The sequence below is a fragment of the Panthera uncia genome, chromosome B1, assembly GCF_023721935.1.
Source record: "Panthera uncia isolate 11264 chromosome B1, Puncia_PCG_1.0, whole genome shotgun sequence".
Classification (NCBI taxonomy): domain Eukaryota; kingdom Metazoa; phylum Chordata; class Mammalia; order Carnivora; family Felidae; genus Panthera; species Panthera uncia.
Window position 1 is genome coordinate 121,358,122 of NC_064811.1, and position 12,689 is coordinate 121,370,810.

Here is a 12,689-nt window from a genome sequence, read left to right on the forward strand (position 1 = left end):
GGAGCTGTGGTGCCAGCTTTCCCTGTTCAGCAGACCCACACTTTCCACTGGACATACTCAGCAGCCCAGGGGTCCCAGCCCAGCCTGGCCCAGCTGAGCCAAGGAGAAAAATGCCTCTTTAGACAGTGTTCTGTTATGATTTGGTCGCTCATTTCTCGATGCTGCAGAATGAGATTTTCTCAGCTGTTCCATTACTTCAAACGACTTGTTAAACAATGTCTTCAGACAAAAAAACACAAGCAGATTAATAAAGTGCTCATGAAAGGGCTGAGACAAGGAGGCTGTCAGACCCACATGCAGAGAACACTGAAATGCAGGCTTGCCTGACCTCAGGGACCTGCCTGACACAAGGGCGGCTGTCGCCTGACTTCTACTCTGTCTCCACAGGGTTGAGAGCTGCTTAGTGCCAAGTGTGATGTGGACACTTGCCTGCTGGATGGAGACAGAAACTCATTTTCCATCTGTCAAGCAACCTGACACAGAGTTGGTAATGATTTTCTGTCAGCCGAGGCCTGGCTGGATTTGAACCAGTGACCCAGAGGTAAAAGGCCCTGATGTAGGGCTCCCTTTACAATAACTGGCCTGCCTGGCCTCGTTATGCCTGGCCCAGTGCTCTCTCTTGCATCTGCCCATGCACTCTCTTTAGCTAGTTGAGTTTTGGTTAGATCCTAACTTAGCATTTGGGGCTGAGTGGTTAAAGTCTCAGGAGGGCAAGCAGGGATGCATGTGTGTCTTGGGAGAATGAGAAACAGAAAGCAGATGAAGGGCACAGAGGCAGGGACTGTTTGATTAGCCCTGGGCCGAAAGCTACATGCTTCTCCCCGGCTGGGTGTCTCATTCTGACCTCAGGACCCTTGCACACATAGCAGCCAACAGATGGCTCCCACAGCAAATGGTGAAACAAGGAATGCACATTGGGAGAGATACTGAAATCTAGATACTCTGGCCTTGAAACTGTCATCATTATTTTTATTGATTGTTCTCAGGGGAAAAAAAAAGTCCTTTCAGAAACATTTGTAGATTGGTTAATATGATGCTTTCCATTCACCGAATGATAATTGATTCACATGCCACTCTCCAAAAATAATCTGAAGACATCTGTCCCCCAGAATCAAAAAAGCAAGCTGGAGGGCCTTACAAGTTAACTCATTATTCAACAAGCATTTATTGAGGTTCCTATCATCAGGCAAGCATTCTGCTGGTTATCAGGGTTACAGAGATAAACAAAACAAGGTCCCCATCGAAAAAATGAATTATTTAGAGGGAGAGAGAGATATGTGGACAAGGGTAATTTGGCACAAACCTGACGAGTGGTAGCATAGCAAGTGAAGAGATTCAGTAGGCAACTGGTAACCGATCCTTGTGTCTCATGGTGGTGGGGGCTGTGGTGGAATCCTAAAAATGGGGAGTCATTAGTGCTGAGGTACCGGCCATGTCAGCAACCCGGGTGGAAATCCAGGGTTCCTAATCTGTAAAATGGGAACAATTAGATCAATGTCAGAACTGTCATAAAGATTAAATGGGGTAATCCATGTGAAGCATTTAGCAGAGCACTCAGCACATGATAGGTGATTGATAAGTGTCAGCAGAGAGTGCCCTGGATCGGAGAAAGGTACTCCTGGAGGGGGAAAAAAAAACCCCAACATTTAAAAAGGTATTTTAAGACAGTGGCAGTGGTATGAAGAAGGCGGAGATGAAGGAGAGGATTCGTAATAGAATTAATAGTCTGTAATAGAATTCAGACCTACCAGACTACTGAATATGAAAAGTGCAGGTAAAGGTGGAGGGGAAGTCTCCAGGCCTGGTTGCTGTGCCAACATAGGAGGCTGGCTTGGGGAGGACTGAGTGTGGAGAAAGGAAGAGGTGGCTGGCCTTTGCTTCAGGGCATAGGGGGTTAGAGGTGCCTTGAGGACACCCAAGTGTGAACGTCCGAATGTTGTCAGACGTGCACTCAAGGCTACAGATCTGGGAGCTCTTGCTGGTTTACAGAAGGTGGCTGATGCTGTGACAGTGGCCCAAAAGTTCCCACTGGAAAAGGCAGGAGGGTGGGAGGGTGGAAAGAAAAATCGGAGACCAGAATTCCTGGAAATGGTTAACCTCAAGGGGGTGAGTGCAAAGGGGGCATGTGAAAGGGACAGCCAGCCTTTCCAGGGCCATGGTGGCACCCAACCGAGTGGAAAGGGAACATTTCAGCCTGGATGCAGTGAGCTTAAGGAAAGGCCCTCTGAGAAAGCTTTGGCCACCGTGCCTGCTCTGGGAGCAGCTCCCAGTTCAGAACTCATCCCAGGCAGGCATTAGTCAATGCGAATCAATATGGAGGCAGTTCTGTCTGTCAACTGCTTTATCCGATGGTTCTTAGCCAGACTCAGGGTTTTTGGGGAAGTTGGGCAAAATTTCTCCTTGGAGTTCTTTGGAGAAGGCAGAAAAAGGCAAGACCTGGACGGCAGTGATGGGCAGGGAGGGCCTTTCAAGCCTTGCCAGAAGCCGGGGATTGCAGCAACCATGTTAAAATTCAGAATCAGGTACCCTCATTAACTGATGAAGTAAGACTCGTGCCCTGGTCACTTCCTGACTTGATTAGTGACATTTAATGGACTTTGTAATAGGTCTTTTGCATAATTAGAAGTCATGCAGAATCGAGCCCGACGCCTGACTCTACACGACCAGTGCGGTTTACCCAGGTCCCATCCGCTGTTTCGCAATAATAGCTGCCACTTAACTGAGTTCCTGCCAAGTGGCAGGCGCTGTGACAAGCTGTTTGCGGGGATTATCTCATTTGATTCTAGCAACAAACCTAGGATGTCACACAATTCTCTTTGGCTTCATGAGCAGAGAGGTGAGCTGTGCAAATGGTATTTTGCCCCATCGTCAACATGCGTGGGACTTCTCAGGTAGGGCTGTGGGGGCGGCGGCTGAGGGGGAGGGGCACCATCAGAATACACCGCACGTGAGAAGCTAACGGCAGTGGGGACCAGGGCAGGAAGTCGTGGGAAACATGAACTGGTGGAAAAGATACAGGATGAGTTTTGAGCACGTTGGCAAAACCAGCCCAGGGCACCACACCAACAGCACTGTGAACATCTAGAGTCAGAGTCTAGAACTTCAGCAGTGCGCACAAATCGATACAGTTGCAAGGATTTCACATTTGGAACATTGGGCAACGAGGGAATGATTAATGTCCATGGCTGTGGCCAGGATCGATCTCTTCGGTGTGTTGCCTTTTCCTATCAGCAGACTCTGAGGCCTGGTCTCACAATTTCTGAGTTGTTGAAATCATGGGGGGGACCATCTATGACTCAGCGTGGTTCTGTGATTTCAGCGGTCTCATCTGCACCCATGTTCACAAGCACATGGGTGCTGATGGATCCTTAGTGATCGTCATTTACTTTTTTTTTTAATTTTTAAAAAATGTTTATTTATTTTTGAGAGAGACAGACCATAAGCAGGGGAGGGCAGAGAGGGAGACACAGAATCCGAAGCAGCTCCAGGCTCTGAGCTGTCAGCACAGAGCCCCCCGTGGGGCTTGAAGTCACAGACTGTGAGATCATGACCTGAGCAAAGTCGGACGCTCAACCGACTGAGCCACCCAGGTGCCCCAATGATGGTCATTTACCATTTAATGCAGTTTCTCATAATGGGCTCTGTAGACAAATTTTCCAGGGTGTATGAGAAACTTTTTTCCCCTTTAAATGAGGTTATGTTTAACTCACATTTGAGAAACTGTCATATCTTGTAAATAAGATTAGTTGGCTTACTAGAGAGAATAAAGTCTTGTAAGACCTTTTTGTTTATGTCTATATACAAACCAATGATAGGATAATAATCATACTAATCTGTATCTAGTCTTTATAGTATGTTAACACTTCTATAAGGAAAACTATTTTTTATGCATATAAAGTATTCACTAATTCAGATCGACCCAACCTGATTTAGCCTGAATTATTGAGGGCTTACTGTTCTGTCAAAGCATAGAAGATGAAAGTTGTTTGCTTATCACATCTGCAATGTCACCTTGGAGAGTTAATATTTACACAGCTATGAAGTAGTGTATTTCTCTGAGTAGCTCGATGTAGCTCCACAGTTTTATTCAGGATCGGAACAGCAATAAAAAAGTCAGTTTCTCCTGTAAATTAGTAATGATCTAAATGTAGGGACGAGCTCTCTCATAATTTTGAAGCTTCATGTCCTACCCATTAAGATAACAATTGAGAAAGTCAACATGTATATTCTAGACACTATTCTGAGCCAGGCACTGTGCTAGGCACTGTAGAGAAACAGAAATGAAGGCCGCACTGCAGGAGACAAATGAAAGTAATGACTAGACAACGCAAAGGTTTCAGAAGGCTTGAGGGACAGGTTCTAAGGGCATGTTACAGGGAGCAAGTCTAGCACTGGCTGGGGAGGCGGGAAAGCCTCATGGAGGGGGTGGCATTTACAACAGCCTGCCAGGGCAAAGAGGATTGTTAAGCCAAGGAGGCAGCCAAAGAAGAACAAAAAAATATGGAATTCTACACAAGGTAAGGCGCTCATAAAGACACACTGCGTTTGGAAAGGGCATTCCAATGTTTCATCTTTTCTATCCCTTGAGAAGATGACAAGGGGGCCTGAAATTCGAACTGCTTAAATTTGGTCCCTTCTCTTGGGTATGTTTGTCTTTCGGTCCTCCTGTTGCAGAGAAAACAATGCTAACAAAAGAAGCAAGGGCTAATTTTGGATGTTAACATTATGCTGCGGTGGAGGTATTGATATGGGTACCTGGGAAGATTATGAAGCTTATGTGTATTTAACCACAAATGATGTAATAATACTGGAATGAATCAAGAGAAATCTAGAGAGACTTAGAAGGCCATAGGAGTGTATCTGAAATCAGGTTAAAAATAAGCCACAGGTTCTCTTGTGATTTTGGAAACATCTCTGTTTAATCATAGAATTATTTGCATCTTCCATTCATCATAAATAACCCACTTCATTAACTTCACCAATCCTTTTGTAAAAATTTGGTATTTAGCATAAACAAACACTGAACATTAGCCAGAGGTGTGTTAAACAAAATAGGGAAGAATTTTTTAAAAATACAAAACTGAGAAAAGGACACATGAAAAGATTAACAGTATCACCCATTAAAAAAATCAAATTTCATAACAACCATTAAAAAAAAACAGGTGGAAAAACGAGTAAACATAAATACAATGTATTTCCTTCATAAACATTTAGATAAAAGAATGCATAAATGGATAGCCTGACAGTGCATAACACAGAGCAAAATATTTTGAGATGAATAATTAAATCCCAATAAGCATGAATTAAAAATAAATTTTGATTTTATTTTTTATTCTTTATGGAAAAATATGCCACGGTATTTGTGTAAAAAAAGAAATGGGCATAAACCTATCACTAAAGCCACCAAAATGCACTATGTAGAGATTATTTGAAAACAAAACATTTTTTAAAGCAAAAGATAAAATGTTATAGCATTTTCAGTTGAACCTTATCCCATTAATCACACCTACTATAGGTGTTAGATAATAGAGGTAGATAAGTTGGGGCAAAAAAAAAAAATCAGTATTCTAATCTAGAGAGAAAGATTTTTATAGCTCAGATGGACAGACAGACAAGTCCATCTCCTCTGAAATTCAAAGAAGCTTGAGGGAACAAAACATGAAAATCTTCCTGTGCTCCATATGTAAGCATCAAAGGTATCGAGCAAAATTACTGGAGTTTTAGATATAGGGACATTCTTGGCAAATAGCCTGTTGAACAAGGATTTTTGCAGAGTCTGGCACTAGCCTTAAAATTTACAGTGAGGATAACTCTCGTGAAACTTACGAGGTTCAATAGTATTGAAATGGTCAGAAGTTACAGAGATGAGAGCTGGTCGGGACAATAATATAAATTTACAGTACTGATAAAGCCGGTAAGTTTCTATGGAATGATTTTTGTGTTGCTGACCAGATAACAACTAAACAGCTGTTAAGGACAGAGTCAGCGTCTGTGAGACCCAGGATGCCAATACCGTCTATCAGATCAAGGAAGGACATGCAGAGAGGATGTGACAGAATGCTGTGCAGGAAGCAGAAGAAAATGTTCCCCTAATTGTATATATTACTTTCTTCTCTAGTTGGGTCCAGTAAAAGTTTGCTCAGCCACAGTAGAAGCAAACATGAACACTCTTTTGAAAGCCGATGCCCAATTGGGACATCATTTTATTTGGTATTTTGGTTAATGAATGTTTTTGCATTTTCTGTGCCCAGTTTTCTTTCCGTATGTGTATATGTAACATTTGCTTGTATCCATGACCTTTATATTTTTATTTATTCGTAAGAGCAATATGGTTTAATTCTAAAAAATTGTTGCAAACGTTTGTCAAATCTGCCAAGGAAATTTTCGTCAATAACTTGTCTCAAGTGCCTTACGTGTGCTTAATTCAAGGATGTAACAGGCTGCTTCCGGCTAAAAGGGGCAATTTGTGCTCAGACATCTGTGTAACAAGAATAAATTCTGGTCTCAGTTGTGGAATGTGAATATAATCTACCATTAATTGTTGCTGTTCTCCAACTGACGGTAACATTTTTGTGTCTTACATTTGCTGTTACGAGTTTGGGAGTGTGCTGGAAAACAGGTAAGAAAGAAATTATGGCAGAAGAAGGGAAAATATGTGAAATATAATTGTAAAAATCCTGAAAACTGAGTCCTGTAGTTTACCTCAAAACTTCCCTTACTTACAACTCAAACATCAGGCTCTTTCTTTGAAGCAGCTTATAATAAATTTAAGACATATAACACCGCCATCTCTTATAATGGGACTGAGGAGTTTCTGTGTGGAAACTATTTGAAGGAATGTCTAAAAAATGATGTCAAGAAATGCAGATAACTTATGCTTTTCAGCATCTATTCAATCTATGACCCCTGCTGAGTTGATAAGGAAGAGGCATGTCACAGTTGTAGAAAAAAAGAATCACACAGTAAATCAAAGTATTCATGAATAAGACTTTGGAAATTTTCACTGTCATCAGGAGGGCATCTTCCTGATGGGGTGACCTCATTTCAAACAGCACAGTAACTAGAACAGAGTTGTATTGCACCAAAGGTGGCACAAGGCAAGCATGTTTGCTTTTTGTCACGGTGACAGTTTCCTGTGGTAGGAAAAATAAATAAATAAACCACTCCAAAATACAGCACCACCCCTGGCAGTAACCAACGAAGTAGGTTTTGGAAATAACGCTCCTGTCAAATACATTTTAAGGCACTTAAACTGTTATATCATATTTTTGTGTAGAAAAATAAAATATGCATCGAAGCAACATTCACAAGTACGTGTCTTCGGAACTGTTTGTGTGTACAATCCTGTACATATATACATCGCTACACGAAGGACGCCGTCTTCATTATACTGTTGGCCTCGTCAACTTCACTCCCTGTAAGAAAGGACAACGTGATGTTCAGAATTGGACAGTATCTATGAACAAAATGAAAGCATCAATCAACAGCAGATAATTTATGCTACTAGAAGGAAGAAGCAGCCCACCCCGACAGCCTCACATAACCAGTGATCCAAACCTCCAGACACAAACAGACCCATCTGCCCACCTCACTGGCCGGCAGACTTTGTCATCTCCCCAGCCTGACCTGGCTACTCACACTGTCCCACCAAACATAGATGGTCGCCATGCGTCTCAATCACTATTATTTGTAAAGCAGAGGAGACACTCATGGATATGATTGACAGTTTGTATTTATTTTGTGGTCAAATGGGATGGGTAAATATTCCAAGCCTTCTGGATTATTCTAAGGTAGCCGATACCTCCCTTGTTTGGAGGAGTTCCTGTGCAAAAGGAAAATGAACAGCATTGTCCAATTTTGCCTCCCTTTTGGAAATGCTTCAGTTACTCTGCAGAATAAATCCCGGAGCTTTAAAACAATTTTCTGTTCACTACAACTACATGTTTTTGATAGAATATTAGGATTTTCAAATAACTGTCTTCATTCTTTGTCAAAATGTATGTGTATGGATTCTGACCAACAGCGCACATACACATCGATAAATATAAATGGAAGTTTTCAAGAGGGATAAATAGTAAAAGAAATAAAAAGGTACTAAACCGCTCCTCTACCAACTCAGAGTGGGCAGATCGGAGCCCATAGTGGCACCCAGTACAGAATGGGAATGGCTAACGTTCTGGTAAATGACAGAATAAATGAAGGTGCTGGGTGGGCTAGCTTTTTCAAGTAGGATCCTGGGGACCTAGGGCGCTTCGTATAAAAGCGATGTTCTATTTTTGTCTGGGAGGTTCTTGTGGTATTGGGGCAAGATTCTGGAGGCCAAATAGACCAGGGTTCTAGTCCTCACTCTAGCACTGACGAAGCCACCCATGTAGCCTTGGGCAAGTTGCTCAGCTCCCCAAGCCTACTTCCTAACCTGTACAGTGAGACAACAGAGCTCGCCGCCAAAGGTGTTGTACATAGTAATGGGCAGCGATGACAATAAGGATACTTACAGCCGCTAGCTTTTATCAAACACCTGCCATTTAACCCTCTGTAACTCTAAAGAGTAGATATTATCATTAGTCTCAGAGTGGCAGAAACTGAGGTACAGAGAAGTGAAGTACGTGCCCGAGGTCACCCAGAAAGGAGGTAGCACAGCCCGTAGGCTTTTCAAGGTCTACACTTCGAACCAGGTAAATGTTGGGATGCGCTTGGCACACAGAGCTCAACGGGTGTCGTGTGGCTCTTCCATTTTCAGGACGCTAATGACACAACATAGGGCACTCCCCTGCCACTGGATGTCTCTTTTTGCCTATGCTTCTCCTGATAACAGTTGCCATGCTGTGTATAGGCTCAGAGAAGTCCTGTAAGGTCTGAGCTGCTGGGAAGGAGACAACTCTGTGGATGCTTCAATGGTATATTGCAGCAACTAAACTTTGTGTGAATCACCTGGCCGATTTTATTTGGGCTGATAATTTAGGAAATAAAATCTACAGATATCAAATAAGTAACAAGACTCTGAGCTAAGTGTAGTGAAGTTGACATTGTGTTTATTTTGTTAATTAAATTATTTAAATGCCCAAACACATAGTTTTGCTGTGCAAAGAAGTTATTAGGTGTCTAGAATATTAAAAAAATAGACATTTTAGATAAACCCAGGTGCTGTCACATTTATTTATTTATTTTTTTTAAAGTTTCATTCATCTATTTTGAGAGAGAGAGAGGGAGAACACGAGCAGGGAAGGGGCAGAGAGAGCGGGAGAGAAAGAATCCCAAGCAGGTTCATGCTGTCAGCATGGAGCCTGATGCAGGGCTCAAACTCATGAATCATGAGATCATGACCTGAACCAAAATCAAGAATGGACACTTAACTGACTGAGCCACCCAGGTGCCCCAGGGGCTATCATATTTAGAAAGGCATGTGAAATCAGGACACATATGAAAAAGACAGGGTGGGGGAAAGATGGTGAACACCTGAGAGGAGGGGTACAGATATTTTGAGTATATTCACCTTTACCCATTGCAATTTGCCCTTCAATTAACCCTCAGTCTTCCTTTTCAAATAAAATGGATCAATGCATCATTATTATTACTGTGATTAGTTAAGAAAATATGTACTTGAGAATGAGAATATGCTAGCAAAACTTAAAGAATATGAACAGCTAAGATTCAGAAATAGCATTTCAATCTAATTTGGATTTAAATGAGATCTTGCCAGAGTCTTACCTTCTGCCTTGACACCATCCAAGACTTTATCGTTGGCACTAACACACTTCCCAGAAGGATCTGAACTGGGTGGTATATGAGCAAGGGCACGGATATTAGAGAGAGGTGCTCATGGCCTGCGAACACTATCTTCAGCATTGGAATTCCTGATGGACAAAGAAGACAGAAAATCTAGAGGCAAATTCAGTCTGTCATCAAACTAAAGACACACTCCAATAAAACCGGAACTTTGTACGGGGTCATTATCATCTTTCCCCCCGAATGTATTCATAGGGAATGTCTCAAACACGTAATCAAATCTTTCCATCTTCCTTTCACTACATAGCTCTTCCCAGAACAGATTAAAGCTGAAAAGGTGATCAGTGTTCAACGGCACCAGTAATTCCCACTGCAAATTAGCAGCCTGCCTACCGAGGAGAGGGGAGAAGAGTTGCTTCTCAGAAGGCTGAAAAATAATAGTAAGGCAGAGGTCCAAAATGGATCCTTCCGTGCTTAGTAGTGAAATAGACTGCTGGTGTTTAGGAGGGAGGCCTGCTTGACACCATTTCAAAGTCCCAAAAGTTCACTCTTGAGAATCAAAAGGATATGGTAAGATAACATACGATATATATCGTTATAAGTAGGAGGATACTTTTGCCAAGTGAATGTTAATGAAGTCTTTGCCCCTTCTCCTTTGGCCAAGGATCCCAAAGCTCTTTACGAGCTACTGTGTACGGCAAGTGAATTCCAGAATGAGTGCTGAACGTTTAAGCCCCACAGTGAAAGTCTTAATGGAGCTCAGGTAAATGAACACAGCTTTGTTAACCTACCACTCTATAATACCAAGGGCAAAGTCTGCAGATTTTGTAAACAGCTGCCTATGTGTGTACCTATTAGGCTTTTATAACAGAAATCAGACACCGGCAATTTGACTATTATTACCAATTGTTTCAATATGGCCCAGTTGTTAGAATTACTGTGTATGTATGTCTGCTTTTTCAACGGAATGGCTTTAATAGCTTAGCTTCCTTCTTGTTTCTTTGAGAACAGCCTCTGGAAAGGACTCAAGGTCCTAAACATGCACAATGATGGCACATAAATAACTTTTTATTATAACCCACTGAGGAAAGCTCTGCTTTTTCAATTATTTTTACCTTCTAATAAATTTCAAACCTTTATGCAAAAATGTATTTCATAGCCGCTTTCTTTTTCATAGCCTCACAAATCATTGCCGTAAACTGAAGACACTTAACTCATCCCCAACGATCTCTCTCTCACAGCTCTGAAAGGACATGCTTAGATTTTTTGTAGTTTCTGTCTTCTCACTAATAGAAAAAAAACAATAGAGCTTTCTTTTTAAAAATATATACTTCATCAGGGGCACCTGGGCGGCTCAGTCGGTTGGGCATCCGACTTCAGCTCAGGTCATGATCTTGCGGTTCATGAGTTTGAGCCCTGCATCGCGCTCTGTACTCGGAGCCTAGAGCCTACTTTGGATTCTGTGTCTCCCTCTCTCCTCTGCCCCTCCCATGTTCACACTCTGTCTCTCTCTCAAAGATAAATAAACATTAAAAAAATTTTAAAAAAATATACTTAATCAACTGACAGTTGAAAAGTAGCATCTGATATTACAGTCCTGGGAAGTTCTTGCGATGAGAAAAGACCGGAACATTCTCCTCCTGTTTCCAGGAGAGATTATTTGGCCCAAAGGGATGATGTTAAGTAGCCGGTGGGTGCAGGTGGAGTCAAAGTAGGGCTGAAGGGAACGAATAGAAATACAGAGACATTTGTCCCCATAAATGATCAGAGCAAAGATTCTGACCCAAAGTTCGAGGACCATGGCTGCTGGGCTAAATCACCTGAGTTACCCTTTTTTGGCAAAGACTCAGGCTCCGTGTCTTTCTTCGGCAAGCTTAAGTAGGCTCTGAAGGGAAGCCAGAGATACAGTCACGGGGCTGCTGCTGCAATAAATAAACAAATAATCGCTGCAAGGAGGCATCTCCTCAGGCCTTGCCTGAGATAGGAGGCATCTCAGGGCAAGCCACATCAGAAGTTCACCTTAGTGTGAGGAATTAGGTACAGAGATGTGGCAGTAATGACGATGAGAATTGTTGTTATGCAATGAGTGCTTACTACATGTCATGTGCTGCCAAAGTGCTCTCCCATATTAATGGAATTAAGCCTCCCAATAACCCTGGGAGGCTGATGAAAACTATTGTTTGCACTATTTTACTGATGAGGAAAGAGACACCTCGTGGTCAGGAAGCTTTTCCAGGTGGGGGGGTCTGAACTGCAACCCAGGCAATCTCGCGTTCCAGTTCTCTGGGCTAGGTAAGGGTCAAGGCCTCCGAGGTCTTCAGTTCAAGATGCCATGGGGACAGCAGCTTCGTTAGGCAGAAATGGAACTTTTTGGTATGTAAACGCTTTCTAGTCCAGAAGTTCTTTTGGAATTCATTCCCCTTGGATGCTTCCCAGAAGCAGAAGACGTCATCAAACTCCCCTGCCACCCATACCGGATGTTCCCGTGATTTCACATGCTCGAGGAGCTAGGTGATGGCTAGGACAACCCCAGTAGTGTCAAGGGCACGCGGACAGAAAGATGGAGCCAAGCCTTTACTCGCAGGAAGCTTCCAGTGTACAAGTGACCTTCTACCTTCACACCATTTGTGTGAAGTTCTCTTCTGGGCCGGTTCTTCAGCTCCTAGATCTAATCTTCAAACACACCCTTCTGTACACTGCTCCAGGATGGGGCTGGGACTCTGCAAACATCACCCGTCCTTGGCAGCTGACTCCGTGGATGGTTCTGCCAACCGGGGCACTAGAGGAAGGCTGGAGGAGGAGGAGCTTGGGGTTCCTGATGGCCACAGCGCCTTCAGGGAGCGGCAGTGGTTGGCTCCAGCAGATAGGTCCTTGTGCCCCTCCTAAGAGGCCTCAGCCCCCGTTTCCTCCTCTAAGCTTCTAGGCTCTGACAAGAAGGCACTTCTTCCCTTTGTTCACCCAGC

The 12,689-nt window shown here is 43.0% G+C and overlaps 1 protein-coding gene across 2 annotated transcripts in view; it reads right to left on the reverse strand.

Annotated features, from left to right (window-relative positions):
• Positions 1-4,895: 4,895 nt before the first annotated feature.
• Positions 4,896-12,689, reverse strand: part of SLC10A7 (solute carrier family 10 member 7) — a 251,551-nt gene continuing 243,757 nt past the window's right edge. For both annotated transcript variants that reach the window (XM_049632259.1, XM_049632258.1), the window contains 2 exons: positions 9,709-9,854; positions 4,896-7,415 (listed from right to left, as the gene is read on the reverse strand). In XM_049632259.1, the coding sequence (XP_049488216.1) occupies positions 7,386-7,415; positions 9,709-9,854 (176 nt within the window). In that variant the 3' untranslated portion in view covers positions 4,896-7,385. The remainder of the gene's footprint in view (positions 7,416-9,708; positions 9,855-12,689) is intronic.